This window comes from Bos grunniens, chromosome 14, assembly GCF_055505025.1.
Source record: "Bos grunniens cultivar Pamir isolate PY7600 chromosome 14, Bosgru_T2T1.0, whole genome shotgun sequence".
NCBI classification, from domain to species: Eukaryota; Metazoa; Chordata; class Mammalia; order Artiodactyla; family Bovidae; genus Bos; species Bos grunniens.
In genome coordinates, this window is record NC_141178.1 from 18,046,682 (window position 1) to 18,074,135 (window position 27,454).

At 41.1% G+C, this 27,454-nt stretch overlaps 1 protein-coding gene across 13 annotated transcripts in view; it reads right to left on the reverse strand.

Moving 5' to 3' along the window:
* The window catches only part of RGS22 (regulator of G protein signaling 22), a 140,519-nt gene extending 114,351 nt beyond the window's left edge, over positions 1-26,168 (reverse strand). For 4 of the 13 annotated variants that reach the window (XR_015140533.1, XR_015140532.1, XM_086336109.1 and 1 more), the window contains exons 1-3: positions 25,822-26,160; positions 25,294-25,322; positions 7,631-7,693 (exon numbers count right to left, since the gene is read on the reverse strand). Coding sequence is in view for 7 of the 13 variants with exons in the window: in XM_086336109.1 (XP_086192235.1) it covers positions 7,631-7,693; positions 25,294-25,322; positions 25,822-25,846 (117 nt within the window). In the remaining 6 variants the exon portion in view is untranslated. Of the gene's footprint in view, positions 1-7,630; positions 7,694-25,293; positions 25,323-25,821 lie in introns of those variants that run through there. The other 9 variants (XR_015140534.1, XM_086336110.1, XM_086336115.1 and 6 more) reach the window with 6 other exon arrangements.
* Positions 26,169-27,454: the final 1,286 nt, after the last annotated feature.

The window sequence follows — 27,454 nt, forward strand, 5'->3', positions numbered from 1 at the left end:
GCAGACAAGGGAGAGGAGGGAACTCAGCAAAAGAAACAGTGAGTGTATCAAGGTATTTGCACAAACAATAGGCGAGGAGTGCCAGACGACAGGGCACCTTTGAGGACCTGCAAGCAGTTTGCCACTGCTGAAGCAGAAGACCCAAGGGGAGAATAACAGGACGGAAACCTGGAGACAAAGGCAGAGGACGAGCTCACCAAGAACTTTCTATTTATGCCATAACTCTCTACATCGTCTCTCGAATCGGTGATTCCTGGAGTGTGTCCCTGGACCAGCAGCAGCATCAGCATCACCTAGGAATCTGTTAGAAATGCAGATTCTAGGGTTCTCACCTCATAATCAGAAATTCTGGGGGTGGATCCCAATATTCTGTGTTTAACCAGCTCACAGATGATTCTGATGCATGCTCAAGTGTGAGAACCATTGCTTTAGAATGATGGGGAGCCACCGGAGAGGTTTTAGCTGGGACGGGGGGCAGGGCACAGGGGGAGACAGAATCCAGGTTAAGCAAACTTCAAAGCCCACGTGCTGGTTGTTGCTTCATGCTGACTTCCATGTGTGCTCACATGCATGGAGGGGCTGGCCGTCGAGGATCTACATGTAGGAGAAAGAACCCTGGGCTGTAGTCCCCGAAGTCCTGTTGTCTGCTCTAAAGGAATCTTTCTCACATATCATGTCCTCTGTTGTCACCATTTCTAAGCTTATCTACAAAATTCCTCAAATTAGTTTAGCATGTGACAATAAAAGCCATGCAAAGTGGGGGGGACAGAAATGAACGATGGAGGAAGACTCTCTCCCAGAAAGCTGAGTAGGCTGATTTAGAGAACACTCAGCTTTTAATCATATGATAGGGAAAAATCTTCAGTTTGAGCCTCAAACTCAGTCCTCTGCAAGCTGTTACGGACTGCTCTTTTCCTTACTTAATTTTCTTATTTCAAGAGTATCATTTTCCAAATGTTCTAAAACAAACTGACCTGAAGGTGGTGAAAGCTAACTTTGTAGTACCAGTCATCCATGTGCGAAAAATATTTTCACAGAAAAAGCAAGTGCATGAAAATATTTTTACCACAATAAACTGCTGGTTCCACATTTCTTTGAAAAGAGGAGGGGAGAAAAAAAACCTGTGAATAATTAGTGATGTGCTTAAACTGCCAGCCAAGCACCACTGAAACTTACCGGGTGCCAAATTATTTAGCTGAACAGTATTTAAATTAAAAACTAATGACTAGGTTAATTTAATACATGTTCATCTCTGCTCCAATTCTGTCTCTACTAATTGAGTTCCAAAGCTATATTTAAAACATGCATCTTAGTCAGTGAATGAGAAACATCTGACTGCTTGAATGTAACAAGTCAGTTACCAATAACAAGTTCTTTTAATCTAAGTTTTATTGTCATTTTAGATGTTTAACCATAAACTATTTACTGGACATATTCACCAGTGGGAGGGAACGAATCATGTGCCACATAAAATGCATAGAAAATATCCTTAGTTAATAAAATGAGTTACATTATGTAATTTGAGTGCTTTATGTTTGAGCTACAAGGCTTATCACAACATCCATTGGAACAAATGCTGAACTAAGCAGTACTAGCTAGGGCTCCATCAATACCTTGAAAAATCAGTCTCTGATATTTAAATTTTGGCAGAGGAAGACCCAAGTTATTCATCTCTCCTTCATCGCACTCATTTCTCAAATCCATTGTCTCTTTCTCTCTCTCCTTTTACTCAACCATCTAACATATAGTTCCTTCATAAAGCTGCAAGAAATTATAATAGCTTACAGATTTTAAAGAAGTGTGGAGAATCATTCCAAAAAAAGAAGTTATGGTAAAATTCCAAAGGCACATAGCTAAGCATGGTCTGGCAAACACATGACATACCTATCCTTGCAAGGAGGGTATAGAACAGGCCACCCCTTCAGCTTCTGCAAACCATAAATGTCACAAACATTCTAAACCACCCACAGAGGACCAACCTAAATCTGTATGTGGGCTCATCTACTCAATCCCACAACAGTCACTGAGCATAAAACACACAAAATAAAACCAAAAGGGGGGGAAAAAGTGTTTTCACACTATAGCATAGAAGAAAATTTAATAAGCAAACACTTGTCCATAAAGAGTTGACAGCAAAAAAAAAAAAAAAACCTTCCCAGACACTAAATGAAAACAATATCTGAATGTGATCCTGGCACCAGAACAAACAGAATGAAGTTATGAAAGCTGGGATGTGGAAAGTGCCACACTCGTTTATAATAGAGCAACTGTCCTGGGTTCCCCTCATCAAAAAGTAACATGGAGGCAGGCCACCAGCCATCAATTTCTGGATCTTACAGTGCATCCCGAGGGTGTCATGGTGTAACGGAAAGGAATGGTGTAGGAGACAGACAGCCTCATTCCAAGGCCCATTTGTGCCACCATCCACTTACGGGACCGTGGGCATTTCACCACAGATGTGGAGAAGGTCTCAGAAATCTAGATGACCTAAGAGCTCTTTTAGATCGAGAATGTTGTTATATATATCTATACTGTCAGGCTTAGACTGTTGGGTTTTTCTTTTGGGTTTTTTTTTTTTTTTGGATGGTGGAGGTGGTAGAGGAGGGGAAGCAGAAGAAGATTAGAAGGTTTATTTATTTAGTTCAAGGATTTTATGTGGAAGGTGTAAAAATTAAAAAAAAAAATCATCCTCAAGAAGTTTTGGGAGATACAGAAGAAAGGGATCTATCCTGGCCCCAGAAAATTGACAGTGTAATTTCTAGGATCAAGAAAAAAACAAAACAAAAAACAGAGGAGAAGAAATTAATCAAATTTTCTTTACCTGAAAAAGTCTAATCTCCCACCCAATACGTATATCCCCTATAAAATATTTCCCCAAATGATTACCTGAATATCTTAATCACAGAGAGTTTAGTCCTTCACTAGCCAGCCCACTCTATGGTTAGAAAACCATCTTTAAACATCTTTCTTCTAGTCAGTGAAAATCAATTTCCTCATAAATGCTGGCCCTGGTTCTGCCCTGAAGCGTCACAGAAACTCTTAACCCTTCTTTCTCAGTCACTTATTTCTCAGTCACTTATTTCTCAGTCACTTTCTCACTCAAATATTTAGAAAGAGCTGCTTCATTACAACATTTCTACTCGTTCCCAAACCAGGTCCAATACTCACTCATCTTTCACCCCTCACTCATTTGACGTAGTTTCCATAGCATTCATTGACCGAGTCTTCCCGAGTCTGGTTTGGCAGAGCAACTCAACATGTGGCACCAAGAATACAACACAATATTCCACATGCGGTCTGACAATTCAATCCGATGCAACAAAAAAACACAAACATTATTGAGTGCCTTCTAGGCTCCAGACTGGTATTGTTCTCGATCCTAACTCTATTTCTATTAATGCACCCTAAAAACACATTAGCTTTGCTTATTTTAGCCCATATTCCAGACTACCATGACAAAAATGAGACTAGACTCTGTTATCCAAACTGTCAGTCTACTCCTCTCCTGCCATTTCTACAGTCACTGCAGTGCAGGAGGACAAGTTTCTGAGCCATGTGGACCTGTGTGGACCCTGTCACTCACCAGCTGAGTAAGCTGGAAAAACACCAGTTCACTTGCAGTGTTTCATCCAGGTCTCTGATAAATAATAATTTTTAAAAGTCAAAGCCAATGACAGATTTGTGTGGAACAGATTATTCTCTAGAATGACAATAATCCATCAAGCCAACTAAAGCGTGACTGTCCCTCATGTCGCAGGAACGGAAGATGAGATAGGCTGATTAGTGAAGGAAAAGGAGAGAGAAGCACTAAATCTGTGCCAGCTACTTAAGACATATTACCTCATTTCGTAACAGTCTTGCAAGACGGTTCTACTGTTTCCATAAAGAAAGGTATTGAGGAACTTAGTAATTAAGGAATATACCTGCGATAACATGGGCAATGAGTGAAGAAGCTGAGGTCACACAGTCCTGTCTCTGCTCTTCCAGCCATTACACTGGGAGATGAGCACAGGAACAGTGCATGGGGCCAAGGTGGGCGAGGTCGGCTAGGGACGGGAGGACAGAGCAGACAGGATGACACTAGTATGAAGCTAGAGGTAAAGCTAGAAAGGCTATACTGAGGCCAAATTGCAAAGGGTCCATATTAAGGAGTTTGGACTTCCAAGTTGGGCTATTAAGAGTCAACCCCTACTAGCTGTGATTAGCGAAATATCTGAGAATGAATTTCACAGATGATGATAGGGCTCTGAAGACAAATACAGTAGCATAAGTGGAGCATGTATTGTTTAGACACGGTTGGGAGGGAAGGCTTTCTGGACAGAGTGATTTAAATCAGAGAGAAAGTGATACAAATATCTCGGGGGAGAGCCCTCCAGGCTGAGAGGCCCTGAGTACAGTAAGCACACTCACATTTGAGAAACGTAAAAGGCCAAGTTTTCCAGCTAGCCTGGAAAAGGATTAACAAGCAAAAGAGGCATAGGAAATAAAGCCCAAGAGATGGCAAGAGCCGGATTATACAGGATTCTGTATTTTATTCTTAGTGTAACGAGGAGCCACTAGACAAAGTTTTGAGCAGGAAGTAAGATGGCTCAATTTATTATCATTATTGTCATTCACTGAAATCATAATACATTAAATTTACAGTTCCCTAAAGTACCGATTCATAACTATCCAAAAGAGAGAGGGGGAAAATAAAAAAGGCAGAGAGCGTGAGATTAGTTTGGCTCACTAATTCTCAGTAAGCCCATGCTGGCTTCTAATTCTTAGTTAAGTGCTCATAAACCAAACATTACTAATCTGTTCTAGAATCTTGCCAGTAACTTGGTCTGAGAATCCATTATTCCTTCTCCTCCCTGCCCCTAGATGCTTTTTGAAAACCTGTGATATTTCCCCTTCTCCCATCTTGCGGCATGAAGCGTGAGTAGTTAATAGGTAGACCTATAGTACCAAATATAAATGCAAAGGGACGAGATACAGAGAGGGAGTGAGACAGAGAGACAGTGAGTATAAAATAAAAGCAGAGGATTTGGAGAGACAGAAAAGAAGGAGAAGTGGCCCAGGTGGGCTGCATAGGATACAGCCCATGCAGGGGCGACCATGAAGGGATCAAACTGCCTGAGGGATGAAAAACATTATTGCATAGAGTTCAAAAGAAACCACACGAAGTCATTTTCAACTAAAGCCTTGAAACAAGTGTACACGAAAAGGTTATGTCTGTTCTAACTGGATGGAAGGATTTGGGCTGAACTCTTCTTACATTTGAAGTTAATTTCCTATACTATTGTTATATTTCTTCTATAATTTAAGATAGATCTTTTTTTAATAAAGAAAAGAATTAGGTGGGGGGGGTATTTTCTAGGCCAAGTAAAAGTCTATATAATCATAAATCTCGAGACAATGAAATGTACATTTTCACAAACTGAAATCAGACCCAACAGAAAGACTTTTCTTTCTAAAACTTCATTAAAATGTATTTTTTTGTTTTTTTTGGAGGAAGAATGGAGAATGCAGAGCCTAGAGGAAAAACTGCATAATCCAGAAGAATAAAATTCTCACAATAATTTTGTGGCTCTGCTGGGTATTTTATAACACACAATTGGACGATGAAAGGTGAAGAGTCAGACCACAGAGGAAGCTGTTGGAGCGTCCTGTAACACGGCTCAAGCCTGTTGCCGGAAAGGGAGAGCGTGGCTTAGTGTCTCAACCTGACCCCCATGATGGTTTCAGAGACCCAGCATGCCCCATGGAAGAGAAAACACAAATTCTTTTTGAAAAAAAGGAAACAAAACAAATAAACGTGTGAGCACAGTACATACATATGCACAAAAATTAATCTAGGCAAAAAAAAAAAAAAAATACATCTAGTACTTTCCCTTCAAAACACATTTTCTGTAGTTAGGCTTTAAGACATTGCTCATTTTAGGGCCCAATCCCTTTAAAATTACCTGAGACTTTTTTATATTTCACATTTTCCCTAGTAAGTATTTGAATGAAACAGTTTCCATTAAGAGTAATACAAATCTTTTTTTTAAATTTTATTTTATTTAACTTTACAATATTGTATTGGTTTTGCCATATATCAAAATGAATCTGCCACAGGTATACACGTGTTCCCCCATCCTAAACCCTCCTCTCTCCTCCCTCCCTGTACCATCCCTCTGGGTCGTCCCAGTGCACCAGCCCCAAGCATCCGGTATCGTGCATTGAACCTGCACTGGCAACTCGTTTCATACATGATATTATACATATTTCAATGCCATTCTCCCAAATCATCCCACTCTCTCCCTCTCCCACAGAGTCCAAAAGACTGTTCTATACATCAGTGTCTCTTTTGTTGTCTCGTATACAGGGTTATTGTTACCATCTTTCTAAATTCCATATATATGTGTTAGTATACTGTATTGGTGTTTTTCTTTCTGGCTTACTTCACTCTGTATAATAGGCTCCAGTTTCATCCACCTCATTAGAACTGATTCAAATGTATTCTTTTTAATGGCTGAGTAATATCTTTCCTTCATCTGACATTGCTGATGAACTCTGTTTCTACACAACAGTACCAGTGTTTTTATGCATGCCCATTTCCCTTTTCCTAAACCGCTCAGTACTTACTGTCACTGCTAAGACCAAAAATCTCTTATCTAGTATCTACCTATGATACAGCACCAGCAGTGTCCCACATCTTGTTTACTATTGATATAAAATGCTAGTTGCCTTAAACATAAATTTCACTTTAATATCTGTCCAAGAGGATACCAATAATTGCAGAGGCAAGAAATTTAGTTTCTTAAATGTTTTTACATTCTCTCCTCATTGCCTCTGTTCAAAGACTAAAATAATACCCAAATACAACTGTACAAGATTTTGTACAGAATGCTTTTGATGAAATGCCAACTTTCCTTTTTTCTTTTATTTACTTTTATTGTAACATAACTGATCCAGCTTTCTTCAATAATAATAATTCCTAAATATGTTTCAAACCCAAATGATTAACTCCATAAAAAGACACAACTTTATCTTGTAAGAAAGATATGGTCTTTTCTATCAAAGGAGAAGTTGTAAGAAATAAAGAAGCAATTTAGAATAGTTGAACAGAAAGGTATATAGCTGCCTTGTGAATAAGATTTCCTAAAATGGTGGCTTATTACCAAACCTTTGTTCTTTACACCTTCTGATTCTCTTTCCTCATAAGGGTATTTTGGTGGGCTTTATCCTGGACATGTTCAAAAAACTAAAAGGGTGGGGAATATAGTTACCAATTGTCCAATAAAAACTTAGGCGACATCCGAGAAAGACTGTAACTCTGTGATCCTCAACCTATGAGGAGCCAGGGGAGGGAACCTGCATCTTTGGGCTAAAAACCCAGCAAACTTCCCACTTGATGTGCTTACTCCAAGACCTCTGTCTGTAAGGCACCCTTCTGGACAAGTAAAGACTACCTTGCTGAGCCATTTTCAACTGTCTGTTTCATTCCTGAAGCTGACACCGTTTGAGAGCATTTCCAACAATCTAAATGCTTTCATTAGTATTTTAAAAAAATATTATCCCTGATAAATCTGTCTCACAAGATAACCCAGTGTGTACAATATTTTGCTGTGATAATATATTCCACAGAACATAATAATACACTCACTGGAAGGCTTAGGAATTCATTAAAGTAGTCCACAAGGAAATCATCTGTCGCCAAAGAATCTTCCTGCAAAAATATAAAAGCATAATATTAATAAGCTTATGCCAAAATGGTTTAAAACATGCAAATATTATTCTCTAATTCTAATCTAATCTATCAATAGATTATAATATAGAGCTTTCAATCTGTTTCAGTTAGTCAACAGTGAGCCCTCCCTATAAATAGAACACAGTGTTACAATCTCTGGAAGGAAGAAATACAAAAGCATCCTCTTAAAAGGCCTTGCTGCTATACTTGGCTGGAAAACAGAACACATGAGAAATATAGGATGACACATAAACAAACACCAACAAGTATAAAATAGTACACATAGTAAATTTCCCATGGATTTATCAAAAAATATTTATTTTACAAAAATAAAGGCAGAATCAATAAAGATAGAATCAGTGTTTGGGGTTAAGATTAAATTCAGAATGAAAAACTCAATAAATTGCCTGTATACCTGTGGCAGATTCATTTCGATGTTTGGCAAAACTAATACAATATTGTAAAGTTTAAAAATAAAATTAAACTAAAAACAAAAAAAAGAAAGTAATAAACTAAGTGAAAAAAAATAACCCACTGACTCCTTAGAATGAGAGCTTTAATAATCTGGGTCACGCTTCACTTTTGCATGAAGCAGCTTTGACAATGCATGTTTTCTAAGCATAAAGATTGTATACACTTTTTTCCATGACTATCTCATCCACCAACACAGTTGCTTTTATAGTTGGCAAAATTGGAAAGCCACTGCCAATAACAAAGTCTCTCTTCCAAATAAAGCACCTTATTTTATTACCAATTGTTTCCATTGTGTCAAAAGCAGATCATCACGTACCCTGTTGTATACTATGTGTGTTTTTATTATTCATAATTATATTTCAGTTTCCCAAATCTAACATGAAAGTTGACACTATGACACAATGCTATTATTTCCATATGGATGATTATTTTCCTCTTATACTGGCCAATTTTAAAAAACTGGTTGAAGTATAGTGTGAAAGTATAAGCAAGATATTACACTATATTAACACCTACTTCAGAGGTAGATTTTCAGGCTAATTTAAGTAATTGCAGTATCAGAATAGAATTATAAACAATCACCTATATGATTTATCTCAAAGAACTTAATAAATTCTGAACTGGCTAAGACAAAAACTAAGGATTTAGTTTACTAAAAGTCTCAGTTGATTTAAACAACAAACTCAGAATCTCACAAATCTACTACCCTCACAGCAGTACTTTAGTAATACATGCTCAAACAAAATTCTCACTGGCAAAGGTCAAAGCAGAGCAAGGCAGATAACACTGGTGGAGGCTAAAAGGGTAACATATGCAGAGTACATCATGCAAAATGCCAGGCTGGCTGAAGCACAAGCTGGAATCAAGATCGCCAGGAGAAATATCAATAACCTCAGCTATGCAGATAATACCACACTTACGGCAGAAAGTGAGAGGAAATAGAGGCTCTTAATGAAAGTGAGAGAGGAGAGTGAAAAAGCTGGCTTAAAACGCAACATTCAGAAAACTAAGATCATGGCATCTGGTCCCACCACTTCATGGCAAATAGATGGGGAAACAATGGAAACAGTGATAGACTTTATTTTCCTGGGCTCCAAAAATCACTGCAGATGGTGACTGCAGCCATGAAATTAAAAGATGCTTGTTCCTTGGAAGAAAACCTATGACCAACCTAGACAGCATATTAAAAAGCAGAGACATTATTTTGCCAACAAAGGTCTGCCTAGTCAAGGCTATGGTTTCTCCAATAGTCATGTATGGATGTGAGAGTTGGACCATAAAAAATGCTGATCACCGAAGAATTGATGCTTTTGAACTGTGGTGCTGGAGAAGACTCTTGAGAGTCCCTTGGACTGCAAGGAGATCTAACCAGTCAATCCTAAAGGAAATCAGTCCTGAATATTCATTGGAATGACTGATGCTGAAGCTGAAACTCCAATACTTTGGCCACCTGATGTAAAGAAGTGGCTCATTGGAAAAGACCCTGGTGCTGGGAAAGATTGAAGGCAGGAGGAGAAGGGGACAACAGAGGATGAGATGGTTGGAGATAGCATCACCAACACGATGGACATGAGTTTGAGTAGTCTCCGGGAGTTGGTGATGGTAAGGGAAGCCTGGCATGTTGCAGTCCATGGGATCGCAAAGAGTCGGACACAACTGAGTGACTGAACTGTTACTGCTACTGCTGCTACTGCTAAGTCACTTCAGTTGAGATGGCAGCCTACGCGGCTCCTCTGTCCCTGGAATTCTCCAGGCAAGAACACTAGAGTAGGTTGCCATTTCCTTCTCCAATGCATGAGAGTAAAAAGTGAAAGTGAAGTCGCTCAGTCGTGTCCAACTCTTCATGACCCCATGGACTGCAGCCCACCAGGCTCCTCCGTCCATGGGATTTTCCAGGCAAGAGTACTGGAGTGTGGTGCCAAAAAAAGGGTAATTATCTTTTGACTTTAACCTTTCAGAGTTACTTCAACTTTCTGGACTTCATTTAGCAAACTAATAAACAATTCAATAAGTATTTTTAGGATTTCCTGGGTAAATTTCCTAGGTAGAGGCATTATGCTACAAGGGTGGCCAAGTTTTACACTACTGGGCTCATGATCAAAAATCCACAGGTGGGAAGGGTGAGAATTTTAAATTAGTTAACTGTAATGGAGTATGGTTCCTATTTTGCTAAACTAGCCATTTTGTTTTTAACTTTTAGTTGTAAAACAAACAGTGTATTTCATAAATACCCATGGACCTAAATATCACCTAGTCAGTTAAATAACCAGAAATTTCTAGAGAATCCTCAAATTCATATAGTCATTTCCAGATGCCTCACAACTCTGAGAGACTCTAACTCAATGCTTTCCAAACCACCTGTGATGAAACACCTGTTTTGTTTTTTCCCCCTAATCAATTTCAGACAGATTTTTTTTTTTGGTAAAATACAGTAAGAATGAATTATTAGAAAGCAAAATAAAAATATACATAATACAGGCCCAACTATTTAATTAATTATCGGGCTTCCTAGGTGGCACGGTGGTAAAGAATCCGCCTGCCAATGCTGAAGATGCAAAATATGCAGGTTCACTCCCTGGGTTGAGAAGATCCCCTGGAGGAGGAAATGGCAACCCACTCCAGTATTCTTGCCTAGAAAATTCCATGGACAGAGGGGCCTGGCAGGCTACATTCCATGGGGTCACAAAGAGTCGGACATGACTGAGTACATACGCACATTTTATTATTAAAGTCAATACTCTCGGGACTTCCCTGGTGGTCCAGGAGTTAAGAATCCGCCTTGCAATGCAGGGGATGCAGGTTTGATCGCTGGCTGGAGAACTAAGATCTCACACGCTGCAGAGCAACTAAGCCTGTACATGGAAACGTCAGCCCACACGCCACAACTCGAGAGTCCACGAGTCGTAACGGAAGATCCTGCGTGACACGTCAGAGCTTCTGTGAGCCACAACTAAGACCCAAGGCAGTCAAGTAAGTGAATAAATAGATAGGTTAAAGTAAATAAAAACTAAAATCGATACTCAATCAGATTGCCATAAGGCTTCCAGAGGTTTTCTCTCAGTTTCTGAACTCAGCTCTGAGTGGACAGACGGGAGTTCTCTGGCAGCACCAGGCGGCACACCCGACTCCAGCAGCACAGCCCTGACTGGGGGGCAGCGCGCTCTCCGTCCCTCAGGTCCCCTTGAGGGACCCCAGGAAAGGGCATTTCCTGGGCATTCAGTCACATCCTCCATCGCACTTAACAACCATGGACACTTAATGTATGATTCAAATACATCAAAATCTGTATTTCTTTTCTGAAGCTGTATCTTAATTTCTACCAATATTAAACACAAACGTTTCTGCTGGTATCAGGGCAGTTAGCTCCAAAAGGGAAATAAGTGTGGCCTTCAAGTGCCATTCACTCTGTCCTCGCATCACACTTGAATGGAAAGGTCTGCGGGTCTCTCAATAAATGAACGTATTTTCCCATTGCAGTTTTTAGTTCAATGTGTTCAAGTATCTTGTCACATCAGTAACAAAGTCCTGTGAACCTATGAGGATATGATAAACCTTTTAATCTCCAAACCCTTTAGTTTAAAAAAAAATTGTTTTAAGGCCTTGATTTGGAGAAGCAACTCAGTTACTCTCAACAAATTTCCACAGTCCAGTCACTTGGCTGTAGTAAAATGAACTAAGTCTCCATTATCCAGGTTTAACATCTTCCAAATAACCAATAAACTGGCGATGGTTAGTGGTACAATCAAGAAGAAAATTGAGTTACAATCAATTCCTCCATTACATCATTCCATGAACCTGACTACAAAATTTGCAACACAGATTCTCTGCTGAATGATGCAATGGAAGGCAGAAACATTTTTTCAGAGTTGAATGCACCCTTGAAACCTGTTTTTTCATGTATTACAGGTGTGCCATCTGTGAAAGTGAAGTCAGCTTTTCCATTTTTAGTCCAAATTGCTCAAAACTTCTTCCTGAAAGAGGGTTACACAAAACAGCTTATGTGTATGCTAATAGGTAAAATTTTTTATTGATTAAAAAATCATTTTGCTGGACCCTCAAATGACATAAACATAAACTACAACTTCTTCACAACTCTAAAAGATGCAAGATATACAAAGAAGGTCTTCTAATGAAGGGAAAACCAGATAAATACAAACAAAAAAATGTAGTCCAAAAAAGAATATAGTACCTGCCATAAGAAAATTACCACATAAAATGTTTCCTCCAAAAGGAGGGAAAGATGTTATTTGGTAGGGGGAATCAAAAAAGACTCAAGAGGGGAAAATGGCATTTGAATTATATTTCAAATAACTTCAACGTCTGTATCTAGAAAGATAACACAAGAGAGGCAATAACGCAGAGAAAAGACAGACATGCATGAGGAAAGCAATGGTGGAAAGCAACAGTTTGTAAAGGCAATCAGTTAGCTAACGGCACAAACAGAAAAATAACCCAAGCTTCCAACTTCCCTTTAAGCCATCCACACACTAGCCAAAGCCATTCATCTAATTTCTAAGGCAGAATCCTAAACTGACACAGTTCAGACTGGGAATGCGATCAGCCATCAGGAAATAGGCATAAACCATATTTCCAGGATTATACTTATCAGGAGGATCCTATTTTGCGTCTTCTTCCTAAAATACATATAGATTCTTCCTTTCCTCCTTTCTAAACAAGCCAATCACTAGACTAGAGCCTGCAACCCAGTATGGCCATGACGCGCCACGGTGTGCAGACAATGGAATTCATGGTCAAGTGAGAGTAGACCTCTTCAGATCGCAGGACAACCAGGGACAGTCAGGGATGGTGGTGCTCCTGGGATGGTGATCTCTGGCTATGAGCAATCTTGTTTGGGACTCCTCATCCAAGTTGCTTCCCTGGAGACGGTGATTTACGAGCCATATCCCACACCCAGACAATGAGTGTAGCCAAAGAGTTGCTCAAGCTGGTGGACATGGATTTGTTAGCCAGCTGTAGCACACACCACTGCTCTATGAAGCTGCTGGAGGAGTTTCTGTTTGAGATGTCCAAAAAGACAGTTCACAGCCAAAGGTGCTGACAGCTTGAAGGAAAGAGGGAGGGGAGATCTTTGGAAGGAAAATGGCCCCAAGTCTTTGCCTTCACATACAACAGATATTTCTGTCTGCTGGCAACTGATGTATCCTTGTAGTAGTATACAAGGCAATCACCTGAAAAATACATGCATATACTGCTGTAGAGTTTCATCATTATTTTGAAATAATTGAAACTTTATTGACTTCTAAATTTGTTTATCCTAAGAATTTTTAACATTATATTTGTCATGAAAAGAGGGGGTTCTATTAAGTTTAAATTTCATTTTCAACTTCTGCAGTCTTGAATGGCTGTTTAAAAAGTATAAAAAATTTTACTACCTATTGGGAGATAGTTTCTCACCAATTGAGACTATACAAGAATAGTAAAAGATCGAACGTTAAAAGTCTTGATTAGAAATCACATATAGTTATTTCAAGCATAAGACCTAATATTAAAAAGTTACATACATTCAAAAAGGAAATTAACAATTCCATTTATAATAGTAGGGAAAATAATGACAACCAAGAAGGCAAAGACTTGTACACTGAACTAAAAAACTGCCGAAAGAAATTAGAAAAGATATAAATAAAAGGAAATACATGCCATGTTCAAGGATTGAAAGACCATATTGCTAAGATGACAATATTACCCAAAGCAATCTACAAATTTAAATACATTCTCCATCAAAATCCCAATGCCTTTTTTTTGCAGAAATGAAAAACTCATCCTAAAATTCACAAGGAATTTCAAGGGACCTGGAATAGCCAAAATAATATTGAAAAAGAACAAAAACTGAAGAATCCATATATCCTAATTTCAAAACTTATGACAAAATTACAATAATGAAAACAAAGCGGCGCTGGCATAAAGACCGACATACAGACCACTGGAATAGAATAGAGTCCAGAAATAAATCCTCTCTTAAATGGTCAAATAATTTTCAACAAGGGTGCCAAGACAATTCAGCAGAGAAAGGACATTCTTTTCAACAAATGGCGCTAGGAAAACTGGATATCCACATGCCAAAAAATGAAGTTGGACCCTCTCTTTATAACATATACAAAAATTAACTCAAAATGGATCAAAGACCTAAAACACAAGACTAAAACATAAAATACTCAGAGAAGACATAAGGATAAATCTTCATGACTTTGGATTGGCAATAGATTCTTAAATATGACATCTAAAGCATGAGCCAAAAAGAAAAAGAAATTATTTTTCATGAAAATTAATAACTTGTGAATCAAAGGGCCCTACTAGGAAAGTGAAAGATAACCTACAGAACGTGAGAAGATATTTGCAAAGCATATATCTGATAAGCATTTACCATTCAAAATATTTATAAAGAATTCTAAAAACTCAGAAAGAAAAATATAAACAACCCCAAGTTTTTTAAACAGGCAAAAAACTTTAACATTTCTCCAGAGAAGATATACAAATGGTCAATAAGCACATGAAAAGATACTCAACATCAGCAGCAACAAGATATCACTTCACATCTACTAGGATGGCTACAATTTAAAAAAAAAAATGAAAAATAACAAGTGCTGGTGAGAATGCAGAGAAATTGGAATCTTTGTACACTGCTGGTAGCAATGTGAAATGGTACAGCCACCATTCCTCAAGAAGTTAAACATATATAATTACCATTAAAATCCAGCAATCATTTCTGGGTATATACCCAAAAGAACAGAAAGCAGGACTCAAACAGGTATTTGTTGTACACCTGTGTGCATAGTACCATTATTTACAGCTGCCAAAAGATGGAGACAAGTCAAATGCCTATTGATATATGAAAGGATAAACAAAATACGGTATGTACATATAATGGAATATTATTCAGCCTTGAAAAGGAATGAAATTCTGATACATGAAACAACATGAATGATCCCTGAAAACGTCATGCTAAATGAAATAAGCCAAACACAAAAGGGCAAATACTGCATTATTCCACTTATATGAGTTACCTAGAATAGTCAAGGGCTTCCCAGGTGGCCCTAGTGGTAAAGAATCTGCCTGCTAATGTGGGAGGACATGAGATGTGGGTTCAATCCCTGGGTTGGGAAGATCCCCTAGAAGTGGACCTGGCAACTCACTCCAGTACTGTAGCCTGGAGAATCCCATGGACAGAGGAGCCTGATGGGCTACAGCCCATAGTGTCACAGTCAGACATGACCGAAGCAACTTAGCCTGCACACACAGAATAGTCAAATTTATAAAGACAGGATGTAGAACAACGGTAACTGAAGGCTGGAAGAGGGGTAACAGGAAGTCACTATTTAATGGGTTCAGTTCAGGTCAGTTCAGTCGCTGAGTCATGTCCAACTCTTTGTGATCCCATGAACTGAAGCACGCCAGGCTTCCCTGTCCATCACCAGCTCCGGGACCCTGCTCAAACTCATGTTCATTGGGTCAGTGATGCCATCCAACCATCTCATCCTCTGTCATCCCCTTCTCCTCCTGCCTTCAATCTTTCCCAGCATCAAGGTCTTTCCAAATGAGTCACTTCTTCACATCAGGTGGCCAAAGTACTGGAGTGTCAGCTTCAGCATCAGTAATTCCAATGAATATTCTGGACTGATTTCCTTTAGGATGGACTGGTTTCATCTCATTGCTGTCCAAGGGACTCTCAAGAGTCTTCTACAACACCGCAGTTCACAAGCATCAATTCTTCAGCACTCAGCTTTCTTTATAGTCCAACTCTCACATCCATACATGACTGCTCGAAAAAACCAAAGCTTTGACTTAGATGGACCTTTGTTGGCAAAGTAATGTCTCTGCTTTTTAATACGTGTCTAGGTTGGTCACAGCTTTCTTCCAAGGAGCAAACATCTTTTTATTTCATGGCTGCAGTCACCATCTGCAGTGATTTTGGAGCGCAAAAATATAAAGTCTCTCACTGTTTCCACTGTTTCCCCATCTATTTGCCATAAAGTGATGGGACCAAATGCCATGATCTTAGTTTTCTGAATGTTGAGTTTTAAGCCAATTATTTCACTCTCCTCTTTCACTTTCATCAAGAGGCTCTTTAGCTCCTCTTTGCCTTCTGCCACAAGGATAGTGTCATCTGCATATCTAATGTTATTGCTTTTTCTCCCAGCAATCTTGATTCCAGCTTATGCTTCATCCAGCCCAGCATTTCACATGATGTACTCTGCATATAAGTTAAATAAGAAGGGTGACAACATACAGCCTGGATGCACTCCTTTCCAGCTTTGGAACCAGTCTGTTGTTCCATGTCCAGTCCTAACTGTTGCTTTTTGACCTGCATACAGATTTCTCAGGAGGCAGGTCAGATGGTCTGGTATTCCCACCTCTTTAAGAATTTTCCACAGTTTGTTGTGATCCACACAGTCAAAGGCTTTGCCATAGTCAATAAAGCAGAAGTAGATGTTTTTCTGGAACTCTCTTGCTTTTTCAATGATCCAATAGATATTGGCAATTTGATCTCTGGTTCCTCTGCCTTTTCAATTTGGGATGATGAAAAAGTTCTGGAGATGGATAGTGGTGATGGATGCACAAGGTGAATGTGGCTTATTGCCACTGAAATCATACACTTAAATACGGTTAAAATGGTAAGTTTATGTGCATTTTCCACAATAAAAAAGTTAGAAAGTGAAAGTGTTAGTCGCTCAGTTGTTTCCAACTCTTTGTGACCCCATGGACTGTAGCCCGCCAGGCTCCTCTATCCATGGAATTTTCCAAGCAATAATACCAGAGTGGGTAGCCACTCCTTTCTCCAGGGGATCTTCCCAACCCAAGGATTGAACCCAGATCTCCTGCATTGGCAGGCAAATTCATTAACCATCTGAGCCACCAGAGAAGCCAAAGTTAAATATATGCCAGAATCATGCAACAACATGAGAGAATCTCAAAATCATCATGCTGAGCAAACACAGTTTTACACAAGAGAAAACCAACTGTATGATTCCATTTACATGAATTTAAATCTATAATCTATGTTACTAATCCATGGTGAAAACTAGGACAATAGTCTTTGGGGAATGTAGGAAAAATCATCTGGAAAGAGACTTGAAACGGCTTTTTAAGATTATGGAAATGTTCTATATTTGATTGAGGTTTAGATTACACAAGTGTATACACATTAAAATTTTTCAAATGGGATTCAAGTTTTCCGTTTCACCGTGCATAAATTTTACACACAAAAGAACCATAAACTAATATTGAACACTAATTTTAGGGGTGATACATATCTCATCAATGTCTACAGCTTATACTCTGAAATGTATAAAAATAAAATGGATTGATGGATGAATGGTGAGATGGACAGAAGAACAAGAAACATAAAAAAGCAAACGGAGCAAAATACTAATGACTGTGAAATCTTGGTGATGGGTATATATGTGTTTACCACACAGTTTTTTTTTCCCCTCTTGGCCACACAGTATGTGGAATCTCAGCTCCCTGACCAGGGATCGAACTCACATCCCCTGCCATCAGAAGCATGGAGTCTTAACCACTGGACTGCCAGGGAAGTCCCACCCACACAGTTCTTTTAACTTTCCTATGTGTTTAAATGTATGCATTAAAAAATGCTTTGATGGAGGGACTTATGTATAAGGAAATGATATCATGTTTCTCTGCATCTGTGGAGCTTTCCTAGCCTCCTGCGTACTAAAGGACAGATCACAAATCACTATCATCACATCTAGAATAAACCCCTGGTCATCTGATGATCTTTTGACTACTATCCTGAGATCTCATGCACTACCAGTCAGACCCCTCCAGGACCTCTGCTTCACCCTCCTGTCCAGAATGTGCTAAACCTCATCTTCCTACCTCTCCTTACCCCATTACAGTATGGATCAGTCTTCCTAGCAACACCACAATCAATACAAGAGTTCCACTTGTCTTCCAATCTCCCATCTTTTTCTAACACAAAAAAGGGTTTTGGATGAATGCAATTTGGTTCCTGCCCAGCTGTCCAGCCTCATCTCATATTACCATGCTCTAGGCATTGCACTGTTTTTTATATAGTTCTGCACCTTTGTGCATTGGAGAAGGCAATGGCACCCACTCCAGTACTCTTGCCTGGAAAATCCCATGGACGGAGGAGCCTGGTGGGCTGCAGTCCATGGGGTCGCGAAGCGTCGGACACGACTGAGCGACTTCACTTTCACTTTTTACTTTCACGCATTGGACAAGGAAACGCAACCCACTCCAGTGTTCTTGCCTGGAGAATCCCAGGGATGGGGGAGGCAGGTGGGCTGCCATCTATGGGGTCACAGAGTCAGACATGACTGAAGCGACGCAGCAGCAGCACCTTCGTGCATGCTGATTATTCGACTGTGAAAATCTTTTCTCCTCTTATCTATCTACCCACCCCTTTTCTTCTCCAAAAGTTACAGCTTTGTTTCCCCGATCATAGCTTTCAATACTTCAGACTCTAATTTTCTGTTTAGTCTCACACTCTGGGCTGTAAACTTCTGGAAAAAAAGACTGCTTCTTATTCATTTAAAAAATTCCCAATGCTAAAAGAATCTGAAAAATAACACACGCACACACTCACACATCTATAAACATATATATACTGAGGCCCACGTGGCTCAGTGGTAAAGAATCCACCTGCCAATGCAGGAGAATGAATTTGATCTCTGGGTTGGGAAGATTTCCTAGAGGAGAAAATGACAACCCACTCCAGTACTCTTGCTTGAAAAATCCCATGAACAGAGGAGCCAGGCGGGCTACAGTCCATGAGGCTGCAAAGAGTCGGACACAACTGAGCAGCTGAGCATGCAGGCATACATATGTATAATCTGAATCATTTTGCTGTACTCCTAAAACTGACATAATATTTTGAATCAATCATACTTCAATTAAAAAACTTCCCAGTGCTTTATATAATAGATACTTACATTATTGTTAAGTAAATGTTGAATGATTATACCAAAGACATGAAACCTAAAGAGAAAAGACTAATAACCTAAGACTCTAATAAAACAACACTAGGGAGAGCCCCTGGAGAAGGAAACAGCAACCCACTTCAGTCTTCTTGCCTGGAAAATCCCATGGACAGAGGAGCCTGATGGGCTACATTCCATGGGATCACAAGAGTCAGACATGACTTAGTGACTAAACCACCACCTCCAATAAAATAAAAAGGAAACGTTGCCAAAAAAGGAAAACAGAAAAAGAGAACACAAGGGGAAACAAATGCCACAAAGTGGCTTGTTGAAAGTATATATTACACAGATCAAAGGCATTTCAGGAACGTAAGAGCTGAAAGTCCATTTATCAGATCCCCACTGGACTGCAAAACTGCATATGGTATTATTACTGTAGTGTATGAAGCAGGAAGCAAGTAAGAGTGGCTCAGGCAATGAAGAGCAAAAGTACGAATCTCCTTTCATTATGAAGAGTTATCATCACATATTACAATCAGCATCTACTGAGCAGTACTTTCCATTTGGTTTCTATTCTCACTCTCTTTCCTGGAGGAAACTCTGAAAGGCCCGGGGAAGATACAGGAAGCTGTCAATTCCCTTTTTATCCAATCACACAGTGCTCCATGCCAGGCTGGACAAAGCACAAGCTGGAATCAAGATTACTGGGAGAAAAATCAATAACCTCAGATACGCAGATGACCCCATGCTTATGGCAGAAAGCGAAGAGGAACTAAAAAGCCTCTTGATGAAAGTAAAGAGGAGAGTGAAAAAGTTGGCTTAAAACTCAACATTCAGAAAACTAAGATCATGGCATTCAGTCCCATTGCTTCATGGCAAATAGATGGGGAAACAATGGAATCAGTGATAGACTTTATTTTGGGGGGCTCCAAAATCACTGCTGGAGAAGGCAATGGCACCCCACTCCAGCACTCTTGCCTGGAAAATCCCATGGATGGAGGAGCCTGGTGGGCTGCAGTCCATGGGGTCGCTAAGAGCCGGACACGACTGAGTGACTTCACTTTCACTTTTCACTTTCATGCATTGGAGAAGGAAATGGCAACCCACTCCAGTGTTCTTGCCTGGAGAATCCCAGGGACTGAGGAGCCTGGTGGGCTGCCGTCTATGGGGTCACACAGAGTTGGACACGACTGAAGCGACTTAGCAGCAGCAGCAAAATCACTGCAGATGGTGACTGCGGCCATGAAATTCAAAGATGCTTGCTCCTTGGAAGAAAAGCTATGACCAACCTAGACAGCATATTAAAAAGCAGAGACATTACTTTGCCAACAAAGGTCCATCTGGTCAAGGCTATGGTTTTTCCAGTAGTCATGTATGGATGTGAGAGTTGGACCATAAAGAAAGCTGAGTGCTAAAGAATCAATATTTTTGAACTGTGGTGTTGGAGAAGACTCTTGAGAGTCCCTTGGACAGCAATGAGATGAAACCAGTCCATCCTAAAGGAAATCAGTCCTGAATATTCATTGGAATGACTGATGCTAAAGCTGAAACTCCAATACTTTGGCCACCTGACGCAAAGAGGCAGCTCATTGGAAAAGACCCTGATGCTGGGAAAGATTGAAGGTGGGAGGAGAAGGGGATGACAGAGGATGAGAGGGTTGGATGGCATCACCCACTTGATCGACAGGAGGTTGAACAAGCTCCAGGAGTTGGTTGAGCAAGCTCCAGGAGTTGGTGATGGACAGGGAGGCCTGGCGTGCTGCAGTCCATGGGGTCGCAGAGTTGGACACGACTAAGCAACTGAACTGAACTGTCTAAAAAGCCAAGTAGGACTTTTTCAGTGAATTCATTGGCTTGGGTTCAGTTGATTCATTTGGCCAAACACCTTATGGCTTTCCTCCTGTACTAAAGTCCTGGATACAACATGATACCCTAATATAAAAAAATGTATTTTATACTCTTTATCATCTTTCCTCCCATGCTACACCTTATGACTGAGTGGCTAAGTACAGTATACACCTTACCTATGATTAAAAGTTTCTTTTAATGCACTTTTTGTTCAAAATGCACACAAACATAAACTGCTTATCGTTGTATTGTTTCCTATTAAAGGTCACCTCTCCAACTAGAAGGCATACAACTTTGGGGAACAGTGATGGACAGTGTGTGTCCCCAGGAGTGCTTAATACAATGATAAGTGCGATTACTTGCTTAACAATATACTTGTTGACTAATGTATTGATGGAACTTCTAAAGCAGTTTCTGTGGTTTCAAAAAGCATTAGAGAATTTGGTTCCAACCCAAGAACTGGACTCCACAGAGACGGAAGAATTCCAAACAGCCTAACACTCTCCAAAGGACCTCCAGGACCGTCTGGGTTTCCAAATGACTTGTTGGAGACACTTCTGGTACCTCGCTTGGCACCCTGCATCCACCTGCTCCTGTCCTCCACCTCCGTGGACTGCCAACAGCGTGCCACCCAAGTGTGCTCTCACACTCCCCCAACCCACTGATGTGCAATCAACTCTATTCACAATCTGAAAGGTAAACACCATGTGGTCATTAATATTCATATAATTAGACACTCTTGCTCACAAGGACTGGAGCACATGCGTCTTTTTTGCATATTACCTGAGAATAATGAGAATATCCTCGGGCTTGGGACATGCTCTGTGTTTATAATAAACTCATTCACTCTATACAAATAACAGAAAATGAATTTGAACAGCCTAAAATTAGCTGAAAATCAATACTACTTTTAACAACCAAAATATAAAAAATACCACATGAAACTAGTGTCTCTTAATTTTATTCACTGTATGGAATGTGCAGGTGACTGAATCACAGTATGAGCTCTATAGGAGCTCACAAATTTGTTAAGAAATTGCAAAATTTACAAAGTTAAAATATATGCAAAGCGATGTCTGACAAGAAAAAAAAATTGTTCTAAATGTTATTCTCTCCACTGAAGACAGAGGCCTCATGTAAAGGTTAAAATATTTTGCAGACATACTTAACAGCATCATCGACTGAGAAAACGCAATAAGAATAAAGTTCCTGTAAATAGGGACCTCTTTATTTTAGTATAGGACTCTGCTGCCAATAATGGAAAACCAAAATAATACTATTTAAATAACATAGAGGTTTACGTCTCTCGTGTAATTAATTATAAGCAGTGCAGAACCAGCACAGTGGCGTCCCAACCTATCAGGAGCCCAGGTCTCTTGGGTCTTGTGGCTCTGCCATTCTCACCATGCCACTTCTGCCTCATGATCTAAGATGATTGCTTCAGCTCCAGGATCACACCCTCCTTCCAGCCAGCAAGAAAGAGAACAAAGGGCATGTTCTCTCCCTTTACATTTATCTGAGTGTCAGAGTCAGAATGACCCAGGTTCTAGCTGTGGTCTGACCGGTTTTACCAGCTGTGTGACCCAGGGGGTGGTTATTCCATCTCTGTAAACATCAGCTTTCCAGAAGCAGGACACAGTGCTTCTGCTTAAACTTCATTAATCAAAACTTGGTTATAAAACTTGGTTCTGGCAAAGGAAGCCAGAAAACGTTGCTAATTATTTTGGAGAGTAATATGTCTTGTAGGTACCGTGGAAAATGGTGGAATGGGAAACCAGAGATCTCAGTCACACAATTCCTTTCTAAAAATATTAATGAGAAAAAATACTCTTACACTTTGGGGAAAGAGAGAGAAATACTATGTGCAAGACATACGGATTCTTTCATCTATAGATAATGCTTGGTGAGCCGATGAATTTGAGGATCTGGCTACAAACTGGACATGACTGAAAGCTGCACAGGGCTCAGAGGCAATCTGGATGATTTTAGGCTGGCAAGATTTCATGGAGATGAGCTGGACCTGGAAGAATGCCCAAGATTGTGAAATGGATGGGGGAGAGCAACTGAGACAAAACTCAACAGTAAAGCCAAGGAGGCAAGCAGCACAGTTTGGCTGGAGCAGAGGGCATGTGGAAGCATTTTATAAACCAAAGACACTTTGAACATTGTCTTCATCACATAGACAGTATTGGGAGATAAGGTTAAAGAAGGTTTAAAAGTTGCAGAAAAGATTCTGCATGCTAAAGGGAGGCTTCTGACATTCCAACTCTGCCAGTTACTACAAGTGTGGCCCCAAGCCAAGTCAGTGAGCCTCTGTGAACACCGACATCCTCATCTGTGAGAGGTGAGTGTTAGTCACTACCGAACAAGGTTGTTCTGAGGTTTAAATACCACCATGCAGTCAGCATTCAGTAAACAGTAGGTTAAAAAGAAAGCTCTGAGCAATTGAGTAACATAGCAATTTCTTATAGAGTTAATAGCAATTTGATAGCCAAGGTAGCAGAGATGCGAGAAGGAAAAAGCCTAAAGGTAGAGCAAAGTCATAGCAAGAAATTCAGGTTGCGCACAGGAGTTGGCTCTTTGTGCCTCAGGCAAAGAAAAACTGCAGTTGGCAGAGGGAACACTGGAGGCAGTGATATCAGCTAGGATTACTGCCAAAGTCTGTGCTCAGGGATGAGGGCCTGAATAAGACAGTAGCTGTGAGGATGGAGAAAAAGATTTGGCTATGAAAGGAATTTGGGAAATGACTACAGGTGGGAGGTGAAGAAAAGGGAAGAAAGGTTCTGACGTGAGTGTTTGAATGGCCAGTGGCACCATTACCTGAAATAAGAAGAGGAAAAAAGACAGAATAGGTGGTGATTAGTTCACTTCACACTACGGAAGTGATGCAGGGACATCTAGATGATGAAGTCACCCAGTAACCCAGTAGACATAGAGTTCTGACATCATAAGAGGAGTGTAGACGAGAGGTGTGTAGGTTTAGGAGTCCTGTGAAATAAGGGTGGTGGAAGCCATAGGAGAAGAGGAGTTCTCCCAGAGAATCCTGAAGAAGGTCTATACTTTGATGGGTAAGAAAAAAGAGAAGCCAGGAAGGGAGGACATGAGAGATGGGAGAACTGGGAGACAGTGGAATTAAAAAAAAAAAAAATCAAGAGAAAGAGGAATGGCTAACAGAATTTTCAAGATGGCCTCATTAAACTGCCATAAGCTGGGGAAAGACGTGGAGAGGTCAGCAGGCAATTCAAATGTTGAGGGTAATGCCTGTGAGAGACTTTGTGCTGGAGTTGTATGGGAAAAGGTTATTTCAAAAAAATGCTTACCTCTTGCCTGCGTGAAGAATAGTTCAGGAAGCAGCTTAAAGAAATCTGTTACTACCCAGAGTGATGCCACGGCAACAGGAAAATTGTTGGAGTTTCTGGCACACTATTTGTGCCTCCCTCAGTGATGGACCAAAGATCTGGAAAGTGCTAGCAGACGCAAGGTAGCAGAGAGCCTCTACTCTCAGCCCCTACTAGACTATGAACTTTCTGAGACTTATCCTTAGCATCTAGCACCACACTTCAATATAGAGGCACTCATGTTTGCTGAGTAAAAAGCCAAAAGCAAATAAGAGAAGTGACCAACAAGAGAATAAAGTGCTGTAGGACATAAGCAAATAATGTAGAGAAGTCGTTAGAACTCTTGGAATCAAGCCTCTGTATGTAGAGAAGTCCTTAGAACTCTTGGAATCAAGCCTCTGTATGAATGAGGCTTTGCTGCCTCCTATCTTAATGCATTACCTGGGACAAGTTCCTTAAATACACAGAGGGAATCACAGTAGAACCCGCTAGTCTAGAAACAGCACTCACCTAAATGACAACAGATATAACGTACTTGGCCAAGTAGTTATTACCCCTCAACTCTCCAGAAGTCTGAGCTGAGACTAACTGGTACATTTTCAAAAGAACTATAACTGTAAATAGACCTTGTGTTAGTCAATGCCACCTACTAAGGTTTACTGTAACCAGGAACTGCTCAGCCCCAACACCATAAAACCATGGAGATGAATCTACTCTCGTGGAGTCATCAACAAACTTAGCAAAGTTGAATGAGGCCATTTATATAAAAGAACTTTTAACAATGAACAGCATCCACCATGAAAACTCAGTTGGTCCCGTCTTAAAATGTACCTGTTGAAAAATAAATTATTGAATCCAGCACCATTGTTATGAAACCAAAGCTTATATTATAACTCATTTGGCAAAAAGAAAGGAAAAGAAACATCATTTCTAAAAAGTGATCTATGATTTGCTATTTTTAAAAAGCCAAAAAAGAAGTAGCCCTCCAAATTCTACTTACAAATCCTTCTTCTGTAATAGTTGGTGGCTCTGAAACAAAATAAAATATTACATTATCTCACTCAAATCTGATTTCCTTTTAAAGTAAATTAAATAATTTGAGGCAGTACTCAGCCCTGCATTATACGTGGGCAAGCTCAGTAAAACTCTTGGCCCTCTGTTCGCTCTCTGCACATGGATTGAATTTGAAGTTGGAATTCAAGGTGGAAGTGGGGAGAAAAGGCCTCTGGAATCCAGCTTGGTCACTAATCGACTGCGACCCCCAGAGTCAACCTTAATAGATGGAGGCCTCCATGACTCCCGCTGCAAAACGGAGAATTAAGCAAGATAAAATAAGACGGTGCCAACGAGGCACTGGAAAACGGGGGTGGCGGGTTAAATTCCTTACAAAATGCGGTGAGAGGGCTCTAGGGTCTGTGCTACCAAGGTTAGGAAGAGGGGTCGCCCGGGGGGCAAAAGGAAGCCCAGAGGCGGTGCGCGGTGGAGCCGCCCCGCGCGCCCCGGCCCCGACCCCGGCCGCCCCACCTACCGACGGTAAGCCGCCTCTCGGGCATGCCGCCGCCCGCGCCCCGCGCCCCCGGCACCCGCGCGAGCCGTCAGGACGCCACGGGCGCGGGCCGTCGGGCCCCGGGAACGGCCGCCGACGCGGAGCGGCGCGCGCGGCCCCGGGCGGCCTGGCCGCTGTGGCCCTAGCGCGGCTCGAGTTGCTATGGAGCTGAGACAATGCGGGCGCCGAGCGGCGGCCCGTCACGCGCCTTTCGGGGGCTGGGGGGGTGCTCCCCGGGCCGAGGAAGGGACGTGGGCCACCCCGGTCCGTGGGCCAGGGCCCTGCGCCGCCGCCAACGGCTTACGGGACGACGCGCGCCCCGACCCCGCCACCCCGGGCCCTGGAGACGCGTCGCCCTGCGAACTCAAACTTGCCGGGGCCTCGTTACTATGGCGACCGCGGCTCAAGCTGGTTCTCCCCGCTCGGTCTACAGTAAGACAAGACCCGCTTCGAGCGGGTGCCGGACGTGGAGGCCATACGGGCCGGTCCTGAAAAGAGGAGGAAGACGAGCTGTCTTGGTACTAAAGGAGCTCTTGAGCGCATTCACAGTTATATGAATGCCTATGTAAAAAGTTAAGTGTTCCCGTACTTTTAGGAACCAGATCTCCCCCCAGGTTTTTGCTCCAATCGGTTAGGGCAGCCCAGTTCTCAAGATAGCTATTAAGATAAATTTTTACAATTACCAGAGGAGACATGAAAAGGAGACAGTAAACTGAGGGTGCCCAGACTGTGTGTGCCCGTTAAAGTTATGACAGAAGAGTTTAAGAGTGAAATTTGCAAAAAAGAACAGTATTTATAATTAGGGGGAAATGAGCATTTTTCACAATGTCGTGGCTCAAAGTTCCTTCCCAGACCTCTCCCCCTGGATGTGCCCAAATCAAAATGTCCAAAAGGAAATTCACATTATCCCCCACTTCTTGTTTTCAAATTCCATCTTCCTCCATAAATTCTATATTCAGTAAGTGGTACCTTCATCCACTAAGTGACTCAAAGCCAGAAACACCACATTCACTCAGGCACTGGGTCCTGCCAAGTCTACCTTAAAGTGTTTCAGGAATCTGGAATGTTTTCTGTCTTGTAACAACCAGAGTCCTAGCACAGCCTGCCATTCGGACTGTTGTGAAAACTTCCTAACTTGTTTCTCAGTCATTGCTTCCAGCGAAGTTCCTCTTAAATCCATTCTCTGAGATGAAAGCAAAATTGTCCAAATGCAAATTTGACCTCCTTGAATCCTGTGGCTCCATTTTTGCCTCCTAGGGCCTGCAGGCACCCCACTCCAGTACTTTTACCTAGAAAATCCCATGGACTGAGGAGCCTGGTAGGCTGCAGTCCATGGGGTCGATAGAGTCAGACACGACTGAGCGACTTCACTTTCACTTTTCACTTTCATGCATTGGAGAAGGAAATGGCAACCCACTCCAGTGTTCTTGCCTGGAGAATCCCAGGGACGGGGAAGCCTGGTGGGCTGCCGTCTATGGGGTCACACAGAGTCGGACAAGACTGAAGCGACTTAGCAGCAGCAGCAGCAGGACCTGCAGGTATGTGAGTGCTTAAGCAAACAAGAGTGAGAATGGGTGCTAGTCCTGCAAGAAACTATAACACCTGCTTAGTTCTA